Source organism: Lithobates pipiens, unplaced genomic scaffold, assembly GCF_037356315.1.
Source record: "Lithobates pipiens isolate NorthernLeopardFrog02 unplaced genomic scaffold, aLitPip1_a1.2 Scaffold_23, whole genome shotgun sequence".
Lineage (NCBI taxonomy): Eukaryota > Metazoa > Chordata > Amphibia > Anura > Ranidae > Lithobates > Lithobates pipiens.
Genome location: NW_027507785.1, coordinates 83,270,977 through 83,296,958, shown reverse-complemented (window position 1 = coordinate 83,296,958; position 25,982 = coordinate 83,270,977). Strand labels below are relative to the sequence as shown.

At 42.5% G+C, this 25,982-nt stretch overlaps 1 protein-coding gene across 11 annotated transcripts in view; it reads left to right on the top strand.

Annotated features, from left to right (window-relative positions):
* The window catches only part of MAGI1 (membrane associated guanylate kinase, WW and PDZ domain containing 1), a 708,238-nt gene that overhangs the window by 637,015 nt on the left and 45,241 nt on the right, over positions 1-25,982 (top strand). For 10 of the 11 annotated variants that reach the window (XM_077451962.1, XM_077451961.1, XM_077451956.1 and 7 more), the window contains 2 exons: positions 2,743-2,962; positions 23,209-23,300. In XM_077451962.1, the coding sequence (XP_077308088.1) occupies positions 2,743-2,962; positions 23,209-23,300 (312 nt within the window). The remainder of the gene's footprint in view (positions 1-2,742; positions 2,963-23,208; positions 23,301-25,982) is intronic. The other variant, XM_077451959.1, reaches the window with a different exon arrangement.

Below are 25,982 nucleotides of genomic sequence, written 5' to 3'. Positions count from 1 at the left end.
TGCTGCTCCCCTTTCCAGAGACACTGTTCTGCAGATGCATTAGAGATTACAAGGCTAACAGACTGCTAAATTACTCATAGAAGGGCGAAACAGCTGGGCTGCTTAGTCACTGCTAGATTAAGGGGAAGGGGAAGAAGGGTAAGCAGAGCAGCTCAGAGAACTCAAATAACCTTAGTGCTTATGCACGTAAGGATAATTTGCTCCACAGTGCCTGCAGCAACAGAGATCGTTGGGAGCTTGTTTTAAAGCTTGATTGCTTGTTAGGAATATATAAATAGTTGATTCTCTATAGCCTGGTTAATAGTTCACTTTTGCCTTCCTTACGTTATCAGCATTTGTCTGTTCAATGTAGGTTCATGTTTCCCGTATGTCCGGTGTAATTTCTTCACAGGACTTTTCCTTAAGGCAAGTGGAAGCTCTGTGTTAGAGATGAACAGCCTTGGCTGAATTACTGTGTGATTTACAGTACTTACCTGCTGACATTTCTGTTCTTGGGGCATTGCAGACGGTGACTAGGCACTTTGTCAATACTGTAATCACTGCTGCTTAAGCTTTTGCAGATATAGCAAGCTCCTAGCCAACTAAATAAAATGGTAAATGTGGGATAGAATCAGACCCAGTGAGCAGATTTTTCTGTCTGCCTATCTTGTCTCCTCTGCCTCATCTTCAGTAATAAAGTATCCATATTATTATGACCACTTTTGTCAGCAGATACCAGCCCAACCTTCCCACCAATACATTTCATCTATCCCAACCACCAATCCATTTTATCCATTCCACCCACCCATCCATCCATCTGTCCATTAATTCCATTCCTTTTATCCATCCATCCATCCATCAGTCATGTGTTGCAAAAACAATACCTTCATCTTAAGCTGAAAAATTAAAATGATCATATTCGGGGGCAATCCAAATAAGGCTGCTGCGCCACTTTTTTGGCGTAACTTTCTTTTGTTAATGTGTTGCGCCTAATTAAAAAAAAAAACCATCTGCAACAGATTTGGTTCTGATTGTGACTTATGCTCCAAATGCAGGTAATTCTAAGGCTCGGTTCACACAGGGGCAACACGACTTTTGGAGGCAACTTGGACGTGACGTGACTTGACACGACTTACAGCACTACTTTAAGTCGCCCCAGGCCAGGCGACTTGCCATGGCCAATCAGAGAATGAGCTCTCAGGGGAGAACTCCTTTTGAGAGCTGATAATTCTCTGAGAGTCGCCTCTGTATAGACGGAGATCCGACTTGGAGGCGACCTCCATTGAAATCAATGGGTACCAGTCGCCTACAAGTCGGATTGAAGTAGTACAGGAACCTTTTCTGAAGTCGAAACGACTTCAGTAGTGTGCATTAAGACAGCTCTCATTCACTTACATTGATTTCTACATGTTGTGCGACTTGAGGTGACTTGGGGCGACTTGAAGTCGGATCTTAGTCGCCCCTGTGTGAACTGGCACTAATCTGCTCCACTTCTACGTTTTAGCGAAAACATGTTGCCAAATTCAAAATAAAATGCAGTCAATATTTTTCGAAAGTGGACCTAATTAAGACCAACTTTCTTTTGTTTACAGAGACAGATTATGCAAAAGAGTCTCGTGTGTTTTAAAAGTGGCGCAGCAATTCCGAAATTCAAGTATAAGCTTGAGACAGGTGCATACATTTTGCCTGACGAAGGGGTCCTGTGCGGCTCCGAAACGTTGCACTTTCCTTGTGTTGTGATCATGCAATAAATCACCCGTTTGGACGCTATTTGTGTCGTTCCATGGTGCGCTGGCAAAAATCTTCACTGTGACTTGAACCAGTATCCAGCTGGTTGTTGCTGCAGCACCCAGATCCGAGAGCGCATCCAGGAACGTGTGCAATGGGAATATGAAGTAGTACTAGGTGCATACATTTGGTGCACACTTCACCACTTTTAGAATGCATGCAAAACACTTTTTTGCAAAATCTGTCTGCTCCAGTCTTTGTCTTTATGAATTCCAAGGGAGGTTTTCTTTCTTATATGTCAGCCTGATCTGCTTAAAGTAAATCCATCTTGTCAACAGATGGTAATGGCTTAAAAAATCTTGTTTCTGTGCATACTTTGTATAAATGTATGAACGCAGACACAGACATATTTGCACATCACATATACAGGCTCTTCTTCCTTAGAAACTTTTTCTCTTTCCATGCAAATCTACCGGTTTTATCAGATTGGTTCAAAATATCAGACCCCTAGGGCAGACATATCCAAAATACGAGGAAGAATTTCTTGTTGCCCATAGAAACAAACCAGAATTCTTGTTGCCCATAGAAACAAACCAGAATTTCTTGTTGCCCATAGAAACAAACCAGAATTCTTTTTTTGATTTATTGCTACGAACAATAAGACATGTAATTCTTCGGTTATCATTCATACATTGGACTTTGAGTGTCTAATTTAGGAAAATTTGCTGTCTATAAAGCATGACAGAGAATCTATGAAGATGTAAATGAAATCACAATATGAAGCAGCATAGTTAAAAACATGTACAAACTTTATCGGAAAATCTTATTTTACCATAATAATTGATAATATATATTCACTTGAGGTTAATATTGCATACATTGCAGCACAGCAAAGTAAATAATGTGACCTTTAGGTCTTGGCAGGTTGTGTGTTTATTGGAGAAAGTCTCTGGTTATAGTATTGAAAATACCGCAGTGAAAAATGTATGGAGCTATCTAAGACGCATTATATTTATCTTCGAATTTTCTCTACAGCAACCACAACTTGAAAGGAAAGACAGCCAAAACAGCTCCCAGCACAGTGTATCGAGTCACCACAGTGGGCACACAGCGTCCCCCCTGCGCAGTGCCCCTCTTGTCTCTGACTACCCATCCACTGAGGCACCACCGGTAGACCAAGTTGAAGGTTCAGGACAGAAAAAGCCTGATCCATTTAAAATCTGGGCCCAGTCCAGGAGCATGTATGAAAGCAGACGTGAGTATTACCTTTTAAACAGTTACTGCATTTTACTTAATATGTTTTCTTTAATTAAAAAAAAAAAAAGACATTCTTACAATATAGAGGGTTGACCTGGTATTATGAAGAGCGTTATGATAATTCTGCAGGTATGGTGGTGCACTTTTATAGGATGCAATAGACGCCACTATTATGGGCATTGTTAAAGGGATAGTCCACCAAAATTGTTGTTTTAACTATAGGTGGAACACATTGGGCTGTCATAGCTGATGGTTTCTTATTTATTATGAATACTCTCAACTGTGAGATCTCTTGCCATAAGTCTTACACCTGGGAGTTCTGAGTGAACTCTACCAACCTGGTACGTTCAGCTGTACCTGTTCTATTTTCCATATTATAAAAGACAGAATCCACCAGGGAATGTGGGAACCCCTTATAATTGCCTCAGCTGGTGTGCAAAGCTGCAGAGATCTTACAAATAGAGTCCCAGGAGATTTAAGAAACTGTCAGGTAATGTAAGGTTCCAGTATCTACCAAAACCGGACAATGTCCATTTTAGATGGACAAACCCTTTAATTGTAAGTACAGGTCTACTTTGTTTTGAAAGTGGGAAAAATATGCAACGTGCCTTTATTAGTAGTTGGATATATGCTTTGCTTACATCAGATCACATATTGGAAACATGAAATGCCAGATCAATCGGCTGATGGGGATAAAGAAATGTGTCACAGCATGATAGCAGGTTTTCAACAATTTGGTCCTTCCAGACTGTTGATGTTCTCATGGCTTATATATTTATTGAAGAGGATTGAACAAAACTCCAGTCTAAACTGTCTCAGTTGACCATGTGGTCCTTTTAATACTGCTGTGCATATGGAGCTTAGATACACAGGCTTAGCAACAAGAGTGAGAGTGGCTTAAAAAAATGTTGGCAGCTGTGCCACTGATGACCATCTAATTCTGTAAATCCTACCTCTTCAACAGAGCATTACAGCTGCATTTTCCAACTTGCCCTCAAATTCCTATGGTCGGGCATCAATTTGTGACCAATCCATCTAACCTAGGTTTTGGATGGCAAGACTTCCCTGGGCCCTGTAGAGAATATGTAAACACAACATTTCATATTCCTGATATGTACCTGCTGTACCACATTCTCTTTGTATTGCTTCCTTTTCATGAAATCCCTGGTGTTCCTGCCAGTCCCTCTACTTTGCTATTAAAAATGGACCACACTAAGTAGGACACTCTGGGGTCAGTTCTCTAGCTATGCAGGGAACTCAGCCTGCTCTCCTCCAATGATCAGACTTGTCCTGACACCCGCCCCCCCCCCCCCACCTTCCCACACAGCCATTCAATGGGAAGATCAGTGTACTTTTGCTTCTCTTCCCCAGCTCTTATGCAGCAGAGAACAGATAGAATGCGATCACTGATATAAAAAAAATAACAATATATATATATATATATATATATAATTTTATCTGCCTCCCCCCCCCCCCCCCCCCCCCCTGGTGCCAAAATTGCCACCTTTCAGGGGGGTGCGGGTACCTGTTTTTGACAGGTACACGTCCCCACTTCCGCAAGATCTTGCCGCAGCGAGATCACTTGGAAGTTCCGCCCCCTTCCTCCTTCCCCCACCACTGGTCTATTCATAAAGCGCAGGGTGTTTCGCACTTGCACAGTAGGGAACCGGCTGTGAAGGCCGAAAGGCTTCACTGCTGGTTTCCCTTACTAGGAATGATGGTGGCAGCACACAATAGCTGATGGAAACACCGGCTGGGGTTCTGACATCGCTGGATTCCAGGACAGGTTGTACTAATATTAAAAGTCAGCAGCTACAGTATGTGTTACTTTAAATTTTTTGTTGGGGGGGACGGAACTCCGCTTCAAGTTCTGCTACTTCTACAACTGTGTAAGGCCCTCGTGTACAGTGCTGCTGGAAAACTGATGTTCAGAGGCAGCTGGATGCTTTTTTCAGCTGCCCCTGAACTCATCCAATGTTATCTTATGTGTACATGTACACAAGTTTGCTTTAATGTCGTTTTTAGGCAGTTGCGTTTATAGGCTTTTCTTTGAAGGCAAAAAAAAATGAGTTCACACGCCGACGTTTCTGACGTTTGAGACGCTAAACGTGATAACTCGTTTAGCCGCGTTTCTTTTACAGGCGGTTTTCATTTTTGGCTATTTAAAAAAAAAACTTTTTTTCAAACGCTTCTAAACGCAAACGCGGCTTGTAAATGCACCAAAACGGTCGTTTTAAATGTGGGTTACTATCTATCAAGTTAAATCGCTCAGAAGAGGTTGTAAAAACATCCATGTACTTCAAGCCTCAGTTGTCCTTGATCTTGACCACCTGCCCTTCATTCCCTTGGTGTCTCTCCTGCCCCCCCCCCTCCTTGCCTTTCTGAGATCCTTGGAAGCAACGCAAGCAATCTATCCACCTCTGAGTACACCTTGGGTTTGTACCCATTTCAAGAAACAACATAACTTGTAACAACTTATTTACAGCTGCACAGAGAAAGCCTTTCACCCAGATTTACATTGTTACCTTATTACTTTAAATATTGTTACATGATTACATTACACCATTGCAGCCTGCCTGAGCCGCACGCTAGCTGAATGCAAATTTGCCTAGAAGCGGTTGTTTTTCCCCCTCGACGCACACTGCAGAGGAGTCCCGCAACGCCAAACTGATTGATGCAAATTTCTTGGAGAAATGACTGCACAGATCAGCATGTATGTAACCTTGACATAACCGGTAAGGGCCCGCTATGTTTTCTAGATAGGAAGCAAATGGACCAGCCGCTGTATGTTGTCAGGTTCAGTCACTGTGAACCCATATAAAACATTTTGCGCGCCTATATAGTGATTGGCATTTTTCCATATTTGGCGAATGCACAATAACATGCCGCTGACCTGCTCATTTTTCAAAGCGGCTGGAATATATCAGCTGTTAAATTTGCTGCATGAGCAGGTGGACTGTGAATATACAGCTGTTGCTCGCCAATATCTGGGATGGGCTGTGCCTGAACGTTAGTATTCGTATATGAAATCCCGGCTATGGGGCAATTTAAAGGGTGACTGCGCTTTTACTATGAACCGCTCGTTTGCATTTGTCCCTGCAGATTTTAATAAAAAGCCACTAGGGTGTGTTGCCTTTACCAACGCTAACGCCGATTTCAAGCTGAAGGAAGCACAGCCTCTCAGCGCGATTTACGTTTTTCACGACTGGTGTGGGGGCGGCTCCTGGCTGATTCTGTTAGAAGATAGACCTTCTTATTCATATCAGCACAGAGCCAGTCCCCCCCACCAATGTCCATTAATGGCAGCCAGGGGCATATTCCTGACCAGCTGAAGAGGATGAAGCAGTGGCGGGTGGCTGCAGGCCACACAGCCTGGATCTGAGCTTCTTCAGTCGATGTAATACATCCTATTGGCTTTTTTTTTTTTCAGAGGCTGCAGGCGAGTGTGTGAATACATGACTCATAGTTAAAGCTATTATGACTGGCCTTGACAATTTAAAGTGAGCCTTTCGGTAACTACTTTACTAGACTGAATAAATTCATGACGTGTCACAATATACAACAGAATCTTTGTCTTTGTTCCTTCTGTACCTTTTATCATGAAAAAGCCATCCTTGAACTCCAATCCAGTGTCCTTGCCTGAGATGAGATGATGTCACAATGGACGTAAGGCCTCTTTCATACTATGGTGCAAAGACGTCAGTTTTTCTACACGCGTTCTGCAAGCGCACAATGAAAACAATTGTTCTCTCTGTGCTCTGTTCACACCACAACACTGTTATCACATGTTGATTTTTTTTCTGAGCAGAAATGTGCAATGTACACTCACCGGACACTTTACACTCACCTTGCTAGTACCGGGTTGGACCCGCTTTTGCCTTCAGAACTGCCTTAAAGAGGAAGTAAACCCTGATGGGTTTACTTCCTCTTTGATTCCCTGCAAAGGTAAAGCATAATGGACTACTATGCATCGCATAGTAGTCCATTATGTGTCACTTACCTGACACAGGAGCCAGCGAAGTCACTGCTGTCCCCTTGTGTACGGAGCCTCCATCTTCTCGCTGCTCCGGCGCTGTCATTCGACGAGGCCGCGATGACGTCACTCCCGCACATGTGCACGGGAGCTGCCACTCGCGGCATATCGCCGTTGACAGCGGCGCTCTAAGTGTGCCTGCGCGCCGCTGTCTACAGCGCATGTGCCTGTGTTTTGGCAAATATCTCCTAAACCGTGTAGGTTTAGGAGATATTTCTTGGACCTACAGGTAAGCCTTAATCTAGGCTTACCTGTAGGTTAAAGTGGTTTGTAAGGGTTTACAACCACTTTAATTCTTCATGGCATAGATTCAACAAGGTGTTGGAAACGTTCTTCAGAGATTCTGGTCCATATTGACATGATAGCATCATGCAGTTGCTGCAGATTTGTCGGCTGAAGATCCACGATGCGAATTTAAGTTCCACCACATCCCAAAGGTGCTCTCTTGGATTGAGATCTGGTGACTGTGGAGGCCATTGGTGTACAGTGAAGATAGGTAGAAGAAAGAAATGGCTGCACATTCAGAACCACCGAATGCCTTTTATTTATTACACCAAAGACAGAAAACTGTGGTCACGTAGACGCGTTTCACACATACATCTTGTGCTTAATCATGATGATCATGAAGATAATGATTAAGCACAAGATGTATGTGTGAAATGCGTCTACGTGGCCACAGTTTGGTGTTATCTTTGTGAAACAAAATAAAAGGCAATCAGAAGTTCTGGATGTGCAACCATTTCTTTCTTCTTTCCAAGTTTCCCACGGAGGCGGCCCGGGGCTTGCACTCTGCAACATACTCCAATTAGCCTCATCTCTATACACCTGGAGCAACAATTCTTTTTCTTGAAGTGAAGATGGGTACTCTGTAGTCATAAAGCGATGGACATGGTCAGCAACAATACTCAGGTAGGCCGTGGCATTTAAACGGTGCTCAATTGGTACTAAGGGGCCCAAAGTGTGGCAAAACAAAAATCCCAAACAGCATTACACCACCAGCCTGAACCGTTGATAGAAGTCAGGATGGATCCATGCTTTCATGTTGTTTACGCCAAATTCTGACCCGACCATCTGAATGTCGCCGCTGAAATCAAGACTCATCCTTCCAGGCAATGTTTTTCCAATCTTCTATTGTCCAATTTTGGTGAGCCTGTGCGAATTGTAGCCTCAGTTTTCTGTTTCTAGCTGACAGGAGTGCCACCCAGTGTGGTTTTCTGCTGCTGTAGCCCATCTGCTTTAAGGTGCGATGTGTTGTGCATTCAGAGATGATATTCTACATACCTTTGTTGTAACGAGTTGCCACTCACTGGATATTTTCTCTTTTTCGCACCATTTTCTGTAAACCTTAGAGGTGGTTGTGCGTGAAAATTCCAGTAGATCAGCAGTTCTTGAAATACTCAGACCAGCCGTCTGGCACCAGCAACAGTGTCACGCTCAAAGTCACTTGAATCCCCTTTCTTCCCCATTCTGATGCTCGGTTTGAACTTCAGCAAGTCGTCTTCACAAGGTCTAGATGCCTAAATGCATTGAGTTGCTACCATGTGATTGGCTAATTAGCAATTGAACAGGTGTACCTAATAAAGTGGCTGGTGAGCGTATATGCAGTTTTCTGTGTGGAAAAAAATAAACTGAAACTCATGTGACATCAACTTTGTGTTATGAACAGAGCACATAGAGAAAGACTGACATCTCTGCACATGGTGTGAGCAAGCCTTTTTTCCCATTAATTTTTAGGCACATTTGGTGTGAATGAGGCCTAAAATAGGAATGTCTGTACGGAGCCTAAACTTTTGCTCTGTTGGCTACCTCCCTTTTTAAAACTTGAGGTGCACATCAGAAATGCCCTAAATGCATATGCATTTAATGGCCTGTTCACATCTGTATGCTATGCTGCAGCTTGATTTTCATTGGCCAATGTGAACAACACATGAGACATGGAAATGTATTAAGAACGTGAGTCACCACATATTCAAAATACGCAACATGCGCTAATAAAAAAAAAATAAAAAAAAAAAAAAAAAAATATATATATATATATATATATATATATATAATTATAGTTCACGGTGTGAACTAGCTTTATTAGCACCTTATCACAGTCAGGTGCTTCGGTTTTGGGCACCTCTTCACAAAATTGGAGAACTGGGGAAAATGCAGAGATGGGCAACCAAACTGAAAGGGCCATGGCCATGGAGAAGCTCAGCTAAGAGGAAAGATTAGCTGAATATGCCTAGAGGAAAAGAAATGTAACTTCTACATATGGAAAGGCTTCTTCACAGTAAGAGCTGTGAAAATGTGGAATAGACCCCCTCAGGAACTAGGTCTGGTCAGCTCAGTACAGTGTAACCTTGGTTAACGAGTAACGCGGTTAATGAGCATTTTGAAAGATAAGCAACTTTTTTTTTTTTTTTTTTTTTTTAATTGTCACTCAGCTTGCAGTTTTTTTTCTCACAAAACAAGCAGAATTCAAGGTAATGGAGTGTGCAGTACTGCATTTGGCCAGAGGAGCGGTTCAGAAATATTCGGACTCAATCAGAAATACTCGGAATACTCAATTCCCGAGTGTTTCCGAGCCTTTCCGAGTTGAATGAATGAATGAATGACTTGTATAGCGCTGCCTATACGAACTGAATCGCCTCAGGACGCTTTTCTTGCCACCGGTGTCCATCTGCAGCTATTTATGCGGTCCTTTAACCTGTAGAGTCCCGACACACTTACAACATTGACAAACACATATACATATTATGGCCAATTCTTTTGGACAGGGTCTAATTAACCTACCAGCATGTCTTTGGAGTGTGAGAGGAAACCGGAGTACCCAGAGGAAACACACGCAAGCACAGGGAGAACATGCAAACTCCAGGCAGGTAGTGTCGTGGTCGGGATTTGAACCAGCAACCCTATTGCTGCTAGGTGAAAGTGCTAACCACTACACCACTGTGCAGCCGAGCTGTCCCTGAGTATTTCCAAGGCTCTCTGGCGCCCCCCCCCCCACCTCTGGCCACATGCGGTATTGCATGCAATAGAAGTCAATGCAGAACAAATTATCTTTGTTTCCAATGACTTCTATGGGGAAACTCGCTTGATATGTGAGTGCTTTGGATTACAAGCATTCTCCTGGAATGGATTATGCTCGTAATCCAAGGTTCCACTGTATATTGTTTTATAAAAGAGCTGGATACCTACCTAAACGTGCAGAACATAACTGGATTTTACCATTTGTAGGTAATAACACCAGGGGTAGTTGATCCAGGGAATATCCAATTGCCTCCCGTTGGAGCAAATTGGATCATGCTTTACTGTTTTTTTTTTGTTTTTTTTGCCTTCCTCTGCAAAAACTATGGGATTGTGTATATATATATATATATATATATATATGGAGTTTTTCAACCTGACTAATTATGTAAGTATGTGCCCGATACTTCTTTAACATGGCATGACTTCTTAGGCCTGAGCCAAGAAAATCTCTTTGAAAATCTCATCTCAACCCCCTAACGGGGTTCCGGTTGAGGAATTTGGATATAGCAGATTTCATTTGAGGCACTTATTCAGTATTTTACATATTCCCAGAAACTGTCAGTATAGCTGGCTGGAGGAGCCCAGTTAGAGAAATGGCAGTTGCTGAAACATGACCAAACTCCATTCTTTGCTTCCGTAAATCTGCCAACTGCCAAAAAGCTCACAACCAAATTCTGTTCTTTTTAATTCAATAATGGGGAAATACAAGAATGTTCCGTATATTTTGTCTCTCAGTAAATAGTGAACTATGACAGCTAAGATTTTTTTCGATTAGTGTGGAAAGATCTCAATGCGTGAATAAAGCACATTGGATAGTTATTGATGTTTTGCTTAGATTTTATGGGTATTTAATCTTAATTAAGGTAAATTGCCACCCAATTAGCCTAAATAGCTTGGAGAGCAAGAAAAACTCCATTAATTGCATTATTGACCAGCTGCCTTCAAGTGAAAAATTTTAGCTTTTTAATTTTAAAGCTGAACTCCAGCCTAGCCTTTAGTCTTGCGCAGTTGTAGCGGCTCCTCTCCTGCGGTGAAATTGATTACTTTGATTTAACGCATGCTGATTTCATACTACGTACTGAAACAATTCAGATAGAGCCTGTCTTTTATTGGCTGGTGGACATCCAGCATCATCTATCTATTTCCTGTCCATGCCCCTCCCACTATTCATTATCTGCTTGCATTGCATAGAGCGGTGCAGAGACCCAGCAATAAGGTCACTAGGTTTCATTAAATGAAGGTATGTAGTGAAAACGTAAAAAAATTATTTAAACATTTCATTAGCATGTTGAAGTAATAGTCGTTTATAGTAAAAAAATAAAGTTATGACTGTGGTGTTTAATGTTCCAGTCACACCCGAGCGTATCGATTTACTGGTGTTTTTTGGGTGTTTTTTTTTTTTTTTTTTTTTTTTAGATGCGTATTACAAGCTTTTAACAGCTTTAGACGTTTTTGTTTAGCTAATAGAATAGAAAGCACTAGGGGGAGGAGAGGGAGTGGAAATTAGGAGTGAAGAGTTGCTATTTGACCATTTTGCAAGTGTTTTATGAGCATTTTTCTGCTCAAGTCAGCCGTTTCTATTGAAGTTTATGGGGCCAAAAATGCTTGTAATCGGCCAAAAAGAAGCTCATGTACTTTTTTGAGCTTCAGGCATTTTGCTTCAGGTGACAGAATGCCCATATGTGAACAGGGGCCGTTGAAATTAATGGGATTTTGCTTGTTGGATGTTTTGGAGCTTCAGAGCTGAGCGTTTTACAAGCTGAAAATCGCTCAGGTGTAAACGGGGGCCTAACAATTCATCCAGTGACCACAGGTAGATTATTCCTTCTCCAAACACAAAACCAAACAGGCTGCACTTCCACAGTTTTTTTTCTGATATCAATCAAGCTTTATTGCAACTAGTGCAAAGTCACAAAACCTAAAGCCCTGTACGAGAATCGTACCAAAAATACAGATTTCGATCCGATCGTTGGTACAAAGCTTTCGCCTGAAATTATCCAAAGGGACAAACATTTAACTTTCCTCATACGATCCCAGATCGTACGAATTTTGTTTAATCAGTAAAGTATTCGTCTAAATATACAATACGAATAAACTACAACACATTACATCACTTCTGAATTTTTATTCTGTTGTTAGTGAATTTTTGTAACCTCTTTGTTTTCGATATGAAAACTAGCCTGCAAATTTTTTTTTTCAAAAAATGGACGATCATTCTTCTGGTAATGTTATTGTGTGTACCAGGCTTAACTATGCCACATAGCTCACCACCAGACCTTTTCCTACTTCCTAGGGCAGTGATGGCGAACCTTGGCACCCCAGATGTTTTGGAACTACATTTCCCATGATGCTCATCATACTCTGTAGAGTGCATGAGCATCATGGGAAATGTAGTTACAAAACATCTGGGGTGCCAAGGTTGTGGAAGTGAGTTTGGCTTTGTGAGTTTGCACTAGTTGCAATAAAGCTTGATGGATAACAATAATTTTTTTTTTTTTTTTTTTTTTTTAGCTAATACAGGTTTTATATATGGGTCATCACTCAACTTTTCTTTCAACTTATAGTTCAAGAAATAAAGTATTGAAATCTGATTTATGTGTGATATTGGGGTAACTTCACCATACAAGATTTTACCAGTTCCATTGCTCCCTTTGTATATTAAGATTAAAAACTGTTTGTAGTTGGTTTGTATTTGGCACATTTCACAGCCTTCAATAACATCATGTATGAGCACCGTTTGTGACTTCAGACCAGTGCTGGCTGGTGGTATATTTCTTCTGAGGGGGGCAGAAAATAGTGAAATAGTGCACCCACAGTCACCACAGTGATCCGCCTCTCCTACCCGCCCACCACCGTTCAGTCGGACGGTTCCTATCCTGGCACTTACCCCATATATAGCGCAGGGTGGCTTCCCCTTGCTTCCCCTCCTCTGCATCTCAGTGTCTCCCCTCCTCCTCCTAGGCCAATTGGAACGCTTCTCCTTTCGGCCTACCGGAAAACGGGTCTTGTGACCCGCTTCCCTATTGACCGGGAGGAGAATCAGTGTGACAATAGCGAATATTCATTTATTTGCTCACCCTTTTTTGAAGCCTATTAAAGCCTCTGGCTCTAATCATGTGCTTGAAAAAAAAAAAAACCCTATTGGAATCCATGCGTCCGACGCCCCCCCTGTAGAATAGGGTGGCGGCGCTCGTGTGCCCCATATTGACTGGCTGCCACGGCTGCAGACATTGGTTATTTTACAATGTGCTACTGAAAAGACTTCACACTCAACTGCAGGGGAATGCTAGTAATTGCTGTTTATAAGTAAAGCAAATCCAACAAGCTTTAGGAATCTGTGTCTGCTTTATCGGTGCTAAAAATATGGTCCAAAAACCATTAGGAATATTAATCTTAAAGCAAATAAATCCATTAGCAAGTGTACCGTGTAAAATGATGTTTAATATTTGCATTGCTGTGACCCATTTGAGAAGATGCCTTCTTATGTCCTGTGTGGTATAAGAAGCAAGGAGGAGCTCTGCAATGGCGACACAGACGCACCAAAAGCATTTTTTTTTATTTATTTTTTATTTTTTTAATATAGAATTTTATTTTATTTTTTCCTATGAGCTGTTTGTATTGCTGTTTCCCAATGTATAGATTTTTTTTCAACTTTCTATGGGGTCGATTGGGTAGGAAATGAGATGAATCCTTTCTAATGGTGATGTAGACAGTAATAAAAAAAACATGAAAAAGGTTCTAACTCCTATGTCAAAACGAAAAAAAAAAGTTTTGGCTGGAGTACACTTCACCTCTGATATCCTCAATTTATCAATCTTTTAAAGCTTAACTCTACAAATAAAGTCCCTTTAATTAGTAATTACAGCACTAACCGGTGCGCTTTCTAGACGCGCTGTACTGTATTAACTGTATGTAGCCTGAACTACATACAGTATACAGCATTATTTCTGGCAGCGGAATGAGGACTTTGACACCCAGAGCAAAATAGCTTTAAATGAAATATCGTATTTAACCTCTTCAGCCCTGGAAGGTTTACTCCCCTTCATGACCAGGCCATTTTTTACAATATGGCACTGCGTTAGTTTAACTGAAAATTGTGCAGTCGCGCAACCTTGTACCCAAATAAAATTGATGTCCTTTTTTCCCACAAATAGAGCTTTCTTTTGGTGGTATTTGATCACCTCTGCGGTTTTTTTTTTGCGCTATAAATAAAAAAAAAGACAGATCGTTTTGAAAAAAAATTTTTTTTTACTTTATGCTATAAAACATACTCAATAAAAAAATGTAAACAATCTAATTTCTTCATCATTTCAGGGCGATCAAAGGGTTAATGTGCTTTCTAACAGTGGGAAGGGGTCTTTGAGTGGGTGAAGACAAGATCTCCATCTTCCCCTTTCACAGAACGGCGGTCTGCCTTGTTTACATAGACAGACCGCCATTCTGCCTCTTCTCCGAACGATCACAAGTCACTGGCAAACATCGGGTCCACCGGACCCGCTGATTGACTCCCGCTGTGTCCAATTAGACCCAGTACACAAAATCACGTACAAGTACCTGTGCGGTCCAGGAGTGGTTAAAGCAGTTGTAAACCTCTGACATGAAATATAAACAAAGCATATACCTCAATAGTGAGTACGGTAATTATAAAAATCGGCCAGAGAGGGCAGTTCTATTTCAAAAAATTTTTTTGATTGGCTGGCAGTTTGGCAATGACTGCCGTGTGTAGAGCAGAGTTATTGTATGGCAATTCTGTGGAGCAACATCAGGGCAGCAAGGTTCACGAAAAACAATACAAAGAGGTGGATTCTTGGCTGAATGTGTTATCAGTCAGATATAGTACATGGGGTTTACCAAATAGAAACACATTTGAGCTGGATGAAGCACAACTTAAATCCTAATTTTAAATTGTAAGTTGTTTGAGACTTCCTGTTAAAATTCTTTTCCTTCCTTCCTTTGAGGAGACGCACTTTGGTGACTTTGCCTTGGCTTTCTTTTACCTTGTATTTTCACCAAGAGCCGTAGTTTCCAAAATAGATTCTACTATCTGCCAAAGAGCATCCATTAGATGGAGCTCGTTTATTGGACATTGATTGGCTCATGATCCAAATTCAATATTCTTTAGTCAACATAGACTTCAAATGTATTTATCACTGTCTCTTTGTATGCAAAAAAAATTGCCCAATACACAAGTTGTGTTAACTAAGCACGTATAACTCATTAATATTCTAAACAAAAAGTGCAAACGCTAATAGCCTCTCGGTTTTTTGAAGCATAGCTGAGTAATGATGATTTTAGAACTTGGGTTTGTTTTCACTACTTTCTGGGTGCTTCCAACTTAAAGTGTTACTAAACACACAACAGTAAAATCATTCTATACTATATATGCAGTAAAGCATGCTTGTTATACTTACTGTGGAACCTAAGGGGTTAATCCTCTGCATTGTGTAAAAAGGCTGTTTGATCCTGTATGCACAGATCCTCCTATGCTTCCACTGACTCCAAAACAGATCCAGATACGACAGAGTCCATGGAGTCAGGCTGCACATGCTCAGTTTGGTGTGTATTGATAGAAAGTTTTTTTCTTTTCTTGGGAGAGTACATGTGATCAGCACAGGGGCCAATCGGCACTGTCCAGACAGAGGGTCAGGGGTCCTGAATCCTGATAGGACAGCTCATGGCAGTATGAAAACTCCTCCTGCAAGCTTTAACCAAGTACTGATAAAAGTCACAAGACTGCTATATACTGCTGATGAGAAAAGGTATTTAGCAGTTTAAATTTACTTAAATTATTGCGTTTCCATGTTCTGTGTACTGTGGGAGACCAGATATAGTGAATGCAGAGTCCTGGGTTTAGTTACCTTTTTATTTCTGTTCACTTTACCTTTAAAGCTATAGAATATTCTATAATTGTTTTAAAGTTTATATTTGATCAACTTTTTGCAAATAGTCAAATCGAGGTTTGTTCATATTGTTAAATACATTATTTCAATGTTTAACTTATAATTATCTAAATACCGTATATACTCGAGTATAGGCCGACCCGAATATAAGCCGAGGCCCCCAATTTACCCCCAAAAAAACTGGCAAACTTATTGACTCGTGTATAAGCCGAGGGTGAGACATGCCTGTCCATCCCTGTGTGTGTGTCCGTCCATCCCTGTGTGTCCGTCCATCCCTGTGTGTCCGTCCATCCCTGTGTGTCCGTCCATCCATCCCTGTGTGTCCGTCCATCCATCCCTGTGTGTGTGTGTGTCCATCCATCCATCCATCCCTGTGTGTGTGTGTCTCCATCCATCCATCCATCCATCCCTGTGTGTGTGTGTCTCCATCCATCCCTGTGTGTGTGTGTCTCCATCCATCCATCCATCCATCCCTGTGTGTGTCTCCATCCATGTGTGTGTGTGTGTGTGTGTGTGTGTGTGTGTGTGTGTCCAGCCTACCTTTGTCCCGAGCCTCCGTCCCGTGCCTTGCCTCCTTGCCTCCGTCCCGTGCCTTGCCGCCTTGCATCCGTCCCGTGTCGTGCCTTGCCTTGCCTTGCCTTGCCTTGCCTTGCCTTGCCCCCGTCCCGTCCCGTCCCGTGCCGTGCCGTCCCGTGCCCTCTTCGTCGGCGGCCATTGTAAAGTTCAAAAGCTGCGCCGCCGCCTTCGCCTGTGATAGGCGGAACACTGAATTTCCCAGCAGCCTGTGTTCCGCCTATCACAGACGTCGTATCATCCTCGTCCGTAGTACGAGGATGATACGATGTCCGTGATAGGCGGAACACAGGCTGCTGGGAAATTCAGTGTTCCGCCTATCACAGGCGAAGGCGGCGCCGGAGGCGCGGCTTTTGAATAGAATGGCCGCTGTCTGTCTGCTCGACACGCTGATCGAGCGGGCAGACAGCGATGACTCGAGTATAAGCCGAGGGGGGCACTTTCAGCCTCAAAAAAGAGGCTGAAAATCTCGGCTTATACTCGAGTATATACGGTACCTTGTTTGCTCACTACATATACATGCTGTGCTTACCTGCCTATGGTGTAGTACAGCAGTCATGCTTTCCTGCTTTTTGGGACCACAGCCTTGGGCTATTGATAATACACTCTCCAGCTACCTTATGCTATAATTGATTCTATAAGGACCCTCAAAGGAGAGACACAAGTACCCCCCGGTACAGCGGGACTTTATAGGCGAGCAAGAAAAAAAATGATTTATCAAAATGTAATTTATGCTAGAATTGATCTTTTCATGACACTCTCCAGCCAGGGTGCTGACTGTACTCTCAAACATACAGAAATCACACCTACAAATCCACATATGAAATATATTCCCGTGACTATGGTGTAGCCAACAGGTTGAGGCTCACTTTTTAAAATGAATTTCCAATATTAATAATTTAAAAGAAGTACTTTTTGAAAAAAATACACACCAGTCTGCCTTTAAAAAAAACAAATGATGAAAAATGTATTTTGGCCCCAAATTTTAATAAACTTTATGCAGTTTTTCAATTCCCTTGGCCCGACTACAGACTACCAGGGCCTCACAATTAAGAGTCAAAAGTTTCCCATAATGACCAATAACATTTCTGATTTTTTTTTTTTTTTTTAAAGTGGAGTTGCCCCCCAAAAAATAAAACTACTTAAAAATCTTAAAAAAAATCAAAAAAAAATAATTGGCAAAAAAAAAAATTTTTACTCACCTCTAAATACCGGTTGCTAGGGGGTCCCTCGTAGTCTGCCTTCTTCATTGCCCGGGCTGGTGACATCACTTCCCCTCGCGCCGCACATTCACCTGGGACCTGTCACGTGTCCCAGGTGACTGTACGGCGTATCACGGCGCCCTGCGCCGCTCGCGCATGCGCAGTGGGTGCCCGGCTGTGAAGCCACAGCCGGGTGCCCACAGTATGCATGACGGCGCCGCGAGCGGAGCGGGGAGCGAGGGGGGGGCTTCGTTCCCCCGCATCGCTGGAACCCGGGACAGGTAAGTGTCCGATTATTAAAAGCCAGCAGCTGCAGTATTTGTAGCTGCTGACTTTTAATTTTTTTTTTTTAGGGGGTACCCCACTTTAAGTTGACTTTAGCTCATGGAGACAAGAATTCTACTGGTTGCTATGAGTGACATAATTTTCTGTTAGACACTTAAAATGAGGTGTTTCCCAATATTTGACGCTGGCATCTGTACTTCTAGCTCTTTCTCACAAGTCAATGGCCTGACCACAAAAAGTATCTTCCCTTAATTATATTGATTTTTTTTTCTTTCCGTAATGGTCCTCATATTACCTTTCCTACTTAACTTACTTACTGGTATTGTCATGTACAGACCACTATTGAAATCAATAATAAGGATAACAAAAACAGTTTTCTGGGAACACAGTGAGGGTCAATGAGATGACCATCTGCTAAGGGAGAAGTAACCTACTATGGCACTTCTGCTGTTGGGGAAATACCAGCCGCACATTGCTGTATCATAAGGGCCTTAGTTAGAGGATATGCCTCCTTGTGAGTTGTAATACTCTTCAACCACTCTTGTCAACATGTCTCTCGTGTGCATACTACCATATGGATAGCTTAATGTTTCTGGACTGTCAATGGAAATTATGGACCCTCTGACCCCCATGATGTTCCTCTATATTAATAATATCCAATATGCACAAAAATGAACATCATAATATACCAAACCTGTGGCTATGAAGATATTTATCTGATAAATATGCCACGATGATGCTTCTATTTGTACAATAAGGGGGGGGGGGGAATAAGCATTCTTGAATCAGGGTTCAAACTGGGTGAGTTAGATAAGCATTAAGGCAAAATGGGGCAAGGTAGCAGCTTTGGCCTCCCATCCCTCTGATTGGCATGGCCCTTCCCAATCAGACACCAACAGTCTACAAGTACATCCTCCTTTGTGATTTCACAGACAGCTAAACAGTTTTGACTATTGTCCTGTCCCTTTGGTTTACTTCAGAAGCATAAGAGTTGTAGCTGGGACCCCTCGACATCCACCAGACCCCTGTCTCCTGCCTAGGTTGCCTCTCACCAGAGCCATGGACTTAACAGCATTTGTTTCTTCTTTTATGAGTGTTGCTGTGCCACTGGTTCTCACCACCTGAACAGGTGGTAGAGATAATACAGTACATGACTTACAATGCCGAGTTGCAATTGGACGGTACACTTCATTATTCAGAAGGTTTTTGAGAAAGAGATGACTTTCTAATCATACCATTTGTCCAGTGGAGCAGTACCAGAAAGATATGTTGCGCTGTTGACAATGCATAGAGATACTTCACCATTGAGACGTTGATCAAAGTGATACTCTCACTCAGTGACATACATAATATTGTGAAAAGTATTGGGACACCTGCCTTTACATGCACATTAACTTTAATGGCATCCCAGTCTTGGTCCATAGGGTTCAATATTGAGTTGGCCCATCCTTTGCAATTATAACAGCTTCAACTAGTGTGCATTCATGTTGGAACAGGAAGGGGCCATCCCCAAACTGTTCTCACAAAGTTGGGAGCATGATATTGTCCAAAATGTCTTGGTATGCCAACTCCTTAAGATTTAATTTCACCTCAACCCAATAGAACACCTTTGGGATGAATTAAAGTGTAGACTGTGAGCCAGGCCTTCTCGTCCAACATCAGTGCCTGACCTCACAAATGTGCTTCTGGAAGAACGGTCAAACATTCCCATAGACACACTCCTAAACCTTGCGGACAGCCTTCCCAGAAGAGTTGAAGCTGTTATAGTTGCAAATGGGCCAATCCAAAATTGAAAATGAGGTGTTGGACGAGAAGGCCTTGCTTGCAGTCTCCGCTCTAATTCATCCCAAAGGTGTTCTGTCGGGTTGAGGTTAGGACTCTGTGCAGGCCAGTCAAGGTCCTACACCCCAAACTTGCTCAGCTTTGGGGGAGTGGGGATTATGGGCTGGGGGTTGTTTTTCAGGGGTTGGGCTTGGCCCCTTAGTTCCAGTGAAGGGAACTCTTAAGGCGTCAGCATACCAAAACATTTTGAACAATTTCATGCTCCCAACTTTGTGAGAACAGTTTGGGGATGGCCCCTTCCTGTTCCAACATGACTGCGCACCAGTGCACAAAACAAGGTTCATAAAAACATGGATGAGCGAGTTAGGGTTGGAGGAACTTGACTGGCCTGCACAGTCCTGACCTCAACCTGATAGAACACCTTTGAGATGAATTAAAGCAGAGACTGCAAGCCGGGCCTACTCATCAGTGCCTGACCTCACAAATGTGCTTCTGGAAGAATGGTCAAACATTCCCATAGACACACTCCTAAACCTTGTGGACAGCCTTCCCAGAAGAGTTGAAGCTGTTATAGCTGCAAAGGGTGGGCCAACTCAATATTCAACCCTACGGACTAAGACTGGGATGCCATTAAAGTTTGTGTGTGACGGCATGTGTACCAATACTTTTGACAATATAGTGTATGTTTGGAATTATTTAGCTGTTCCCCATTCAGAATGCATTTGTAGCACCTAGTAGATAGAAGACTTCAAGTAGAAACTTCTTCTACAGCTCTAAGATGCTTTGCAACAAAATGCTGGAAGCCACAAAGGAAAGCTGGTGCTGGAAGATGTAAAAAGCAACATTCTTTAGGGACATCCAGCTTCTGTTATGCTCACCAGCCAATGCAACACCGCAGCATACTTTATGGGGTACACGTTCTGTTCCCAACATGAAAAGGCCACTTGGTTGTGCTTTTGCTGCCAAGGCCAAAGGTCTCCAGTCCTCTTCTGAAAGTAGCAGATTATAATTTAAAATGAATTACTCTACAAAGCTCCTGTATCCACAAGCTTTCCGTTTTCATTTCCATTTAATGACTACTTATGTATGCCAATTACATGTAAGAATGACATGTGTTCCGTATACTGTCACTGGTATTCCCTTGTCATGGAGTTTTAAGACAGCCGTTATAGGAAAAAAAAGTGACTGTCAAAGTTGAATCTAATCTAGATCTAGCTGAGGAAGCCGTTTTGTAGACTATTAGTCAATCGTAACTGTTTACCCTGCAGCCATTTTGTCGCTCAGCTCATTAAGAAATAGCCATATCTCTAAGGTATTAGACAGAATTTCTAATGTCTTTGTGAATCTATAGCCCTGAGTGAATTGAAAGTATGCATCCTTGTGAAGGTTGAATTCAGCTCACAGAAGCTTTTCCTTGGTTGGAGCGAGAAGTCGGGTCAGGGTGAAGTAGCTTGGGCAGTTGCCTTAAGCCATATTCTGTCTATGCCTTGCATACACATTAGATATTTCTACAGTCTAAACAGGGGCGCATTTTATCTCCCAACAGGACTTTAGTTAAGATATCTAGATTTTCTGTTACAAAAGGAAGGACTTTAAAGAAAAACTATGGCCAGACTGCAAACACATAAATATTTCAATATTGTTAATAAGTCAGAAATAAGCTTTAAAGGAGACATATAGCCCAAGCTTTTTTGGCTGAACATCTCCTTTGGTTCACAGGAGTTCAGTTTGTTCTGCACTCCTGTGACCCGTTTTCAGCCCAGCTAAAGCCCAGTGTCGGCTGGAGTCACATAGCCGGGGCAGGCTCTGAAAATATGTGGTCAAGATCCACCCAGATGCCTGGACCTCTTAGTGAGACACTGAGAGACTGAGCCAGCTGCTCCCGCCCCCTTCACATCCCAGTGCTCCAGTGCGTGCCGGAGGTGCAGAGCAGAGTGTCGGTGGCTGACGGTCTCCAGCTCTCTGCAGGCTGAAGACCGAGAGCTGAGTGATCTGGGTGTTTGATCGCTCAGTTCTCTGTCTTAGAGCTGGCGGGGGGGACAGCTGAAGCATCGGAGCGATGCTGAATCCACCTATTTGAGTATATTTTTGTTAATGAATCTCATACTTAGCTATTAAAACAAGCCCTCACAGCCCTTTGTAGATGCAGACACTGTGAAGCAATTCATCCTCAAATTTCACAGCAGAAAGTACATTTTTCAGGAGTTCAGTTTTTTCTATTCCCTCTGACTTGGCAGCCTGTTATTCTATAATGTAAACGTAGAGTATACAGGATGAGGGGGAGAGATTAAATTGCTGAGACCTGCTTGAACAACTTAAAAATGATATTAAAGCATTGTTGTGGGGGTGCCCAAGCAGGTGCACTCCCAACCCGCGGCTGTGTGTGTATCCATTAAGGATGGGCACAGGCATGTTTGCAGCTCCACATGCCTGAATCCACCAGGAAGCTTACACTGCTCTGCGCTAATCACAGGCAGTGAGACGTTTCCCGATCTGTGACTGCAGAGATCGGGAAATGTCTCACTGCCTATGATAAGCGATGCGCAGTGTAAGCTTCCTGGCAGGCTCGAGCATGTGGAGCTGCGAACACCCCTGAGTCCATCCTTGGTGTCCATTCACACGCGGAGCCAAGGCTCGGCCCCGCCCCCTCTGTCTCCTGATTGGCTCACTGGCTGTGATAGCAGCGGGAGCTGATGGCTCTTGCTTCTGCCAAAAGCCAATCAGGAGTGCGAGTTCCTGGAGAAGCAAGGCTCTTGTGGACATCCCTAGATCAAGGTGGGACTCAGGTTAGTATGGGGGATTGCATGAAGGTATAAAACCTTGTGCCTTTCCAACCACATTAAGTGCTTCTTTTGTGAACTTTGAGGATTAATTGCTCCTTTTCTGCAGCTACGGAGGTCAGAGGACCTTTAAGTTTAAAGCTTAGTTATTGCTTGTTGAGCATATATATTCAACTCTCCATATGGCCACAGGACTACTTAATGAGCTCCATCTTTAAGACCCCCACAGTACCATCCTGTGATGGAGTCTTGGTATACGTTTTGATTCATTACTGAGCCAAATGTTGCATGACAAAATATGGATAACATAGGGGTATATTTTTTTGTTTATTGTTTTGTTTTATTTCTTCTTTTTGTATGTGATAGGTTGGGAACTAGAGGGCACTCTTGTTTCTGGCCTGGCGCACAAGATGGCTGAGTGTATGCCAAGGAGACAGGTTCTCCTTAAGCTTCAAGCTCTTTATCTTGGTCTCATGTGCAGCAGCTCACATCTCTTCCCAGTACATCTCACACACAGATTGCTTCCTGGCAGCTCAACATAATGAATAATTAATGCCAATTTCCATGTATCGGTCTTTTTTTGGCTTTGTTTTTTTGCATGTAAAGTAACACTGTGATTCTTTTCTTCTTTTTTTTTTTTTTCTTTTCTCTTCCCTTTACGGTTTCCCAAGTTCCAGATTTTCAGGAGCATGATATCTTCTTGTGGAGGAAGGAAACCGGCTTTGGCTTCAGAATTCTTGGAGGGAATGAACCTGGGGAGCCAGTAAGTAAATGCTGACAACAGATGGTGATGTACAACGTGCATGGTCTTCTTACCACCGTTGACAACACTTAGGATTTGTGCTCTCTGGTGACTGGCAATCGCATTGTGTTTGTGTGGACGTGCTGTGGGTTTCTATTGGGATAATCCATGTTGTGAACTGTTGTGCTGCACACAATATAGATTAATCGTCTCCGAAGCGACCACAAAACAAGTGTGTCTGTATAGTACACACCATTAAAGTAGACCTACATGCCACAGTGTTTGCTAATACAGTGCCAGATACTAACACTGCATTCTATGATTGAGTAATAATTAGGCTTGGGAGGTATTGGGGGACTATTGCCAATGTGGGTGCTCAGAAATGACCAGAACTGTCTAACCTCCAGGTAATATGAAATTAAACATGATGAAAAATATACATTTTCAAAGAAACAATTAACATTTTGGAGATATAAATACAAAGAACGGGTTATTACAAATAATGTCATCGTATTTTGTTATTTTTACAATCTTTGTTCAGTGCCTAGTTTGTAAAATTGTAAAATCTTGTTTATGGGCTGGTTCACATCAGATGCAGTCCAGTGCATTTCTATTCTGTCATCAGAAATGCGTGGATGGTGTTTAACCACTTCAGCTCCAGAAGGTTTACCCCCCTTCATGACCAGGCCATTTTTTGCGATACTGCACTGCGTTATTTTAACTGACAACTGTAACTGTATCCAAATGAAATCAATATCCTTTTTTTCCCCCTACAAGCAGAGCATTCTTTTGGTGGTATTTGATCACCTCTGAGGTTTTTATTTTTTATTCGATATAAACAAATAAATACTGACAATTTTGAAAAAAAACACAATTTTTTACTTTCTGCTATAAAACATACCCCCCAAAAAATGTAAAAAATCTAATTTCTTCATCAATTTAGGCCAATATGTATTCTGCTACATATTTTTGGTAAAAAAAAATCCCAATAAGCGTTTATTGATTGCTTTGCACAAAACAGTTATTGCATAAACAAACTATGTGATAGATTTATGGATTTTTTTCTTTTTTAATAGTAATTATGGCGGTCAGCGTTTTCTTTTAGCAGGACTGCAACATTGCGGCAGACAAATCTGACACTAAGGCCCCTTTCACACTGGGGCGGTGCGGGCGTCGGCGGTAACCGTAGTTTTAGCTGCGGTCTGCGGCCGATAGGGGGGTGGTTTCAACCCCCGCTAGCGGCCCAAAAAGGGTTAAAACTGCCCGCAAAGCACCGCTGCAGCGGCGCTTTGCCGGCAGTATAGCCGCGCTGCCCCATTGATTTCAATGGGTAGGAATACACCACCCCAAAGTTGCGGCTAGCAGGACTTTTTTCACTGCCCTGCTAGCGCACAGCTCCAGTGTGAAAGCCCTCTGGCTTTCACACTGGAGTGGAAGGGGGCCGGTTTTTTCAGGTGCTATACAGTCGCTATTTTTAGCGCTGTAGTGCCTGAAAACCGCCCCAGTGTGAAAGGGGCCTAAGTGACACTTTTTGGGGAGTAGTGACACCAATACAGTGATCGGTGCTAAAAATATGTACTGTCACTGTACTAATGGCACTGGCAGGGAAGGGGTTAACATCAGGGGCGATCAAATGGTTAAGTGTTTTCTCTGGGAGTGCTTTCTAACTGTGGGGGTGCTTTGATTGGGTAAAGAGACAGAGATACGTGTGTCTGCTTAGCAGAAACACAGGATCTCCATCTTCCCCTCTGACAGAAAGGCAATCTGCTTTGTTTACATAAGCAGTATGCCTTTCTGCCTCTCTCGGGGGCAATTGTCAGGTGACGGTGAACATCGGGCCTGCCGGACCCGCTGATTGGCTCCCACTGTATCCAATCACAGCGTGAGTGGTCCTCCAGCGACGGGCATGCGCGTCTTAGACCTTGAAACAAACAAGATGTGATTTTGTGCTAAAAGGGCTAATCAAATATCTTAAGCCCTCAAACTCAGAAAGATGATCGGGTGAAGATGGAAGCATTTTCAGTAGTAACAGCATGCCACTCTGTCATAATGTGGTAGTATGCAATGCTTACTAGCACATTATTACTTAAACTGCCCAGGACCCAATTTATTATTTTTGGATGCGATTTACTACCGCTTTAAGAAATGTGCTGGGTGTTTGCTATGATCTAATTCTATCATATAGAGTTATTGTTTAAAATCTTCATTCTGTTTATGATCTTGTTTAAACCTAACATACAGCCAACATTCCCAATAAAATTAATATTCAGGACTCCCTGAGGCTGCATTCACACCTGTGCATTTTGAATTGTGGGCAGAATCGTGATTTTAAAATGCTCTGCTAAAATGACAGATCGGACAATGCAAATTGCAGAAGCCATTCATTTTAATGCCGCCTAAAAACAAGGTGTGGTTCTGCTGCGATTGTCACGTGATAATTCGAGCTACAATCATGGAAAACCGCATTGCGTGAAGCTTGTCACTTAAAAACTGAGCTTCTTTCGGGTGACATTCTTTGTGTGGTTTGCCGCGATTGCAGCATGATTTATCGGGCAACAACCGTGGCTGAGCCGCACCACTTTTCTAGGTGCCATTAAAATGAATGACATCTGAAATTTAGGTTGTGCGATTTGTCATTTTAGCAGAGTGAAATCGCGGGCAGAGTCATGTGATTTAAAACGCCCAGGTGTGAAGGCAGCCTTG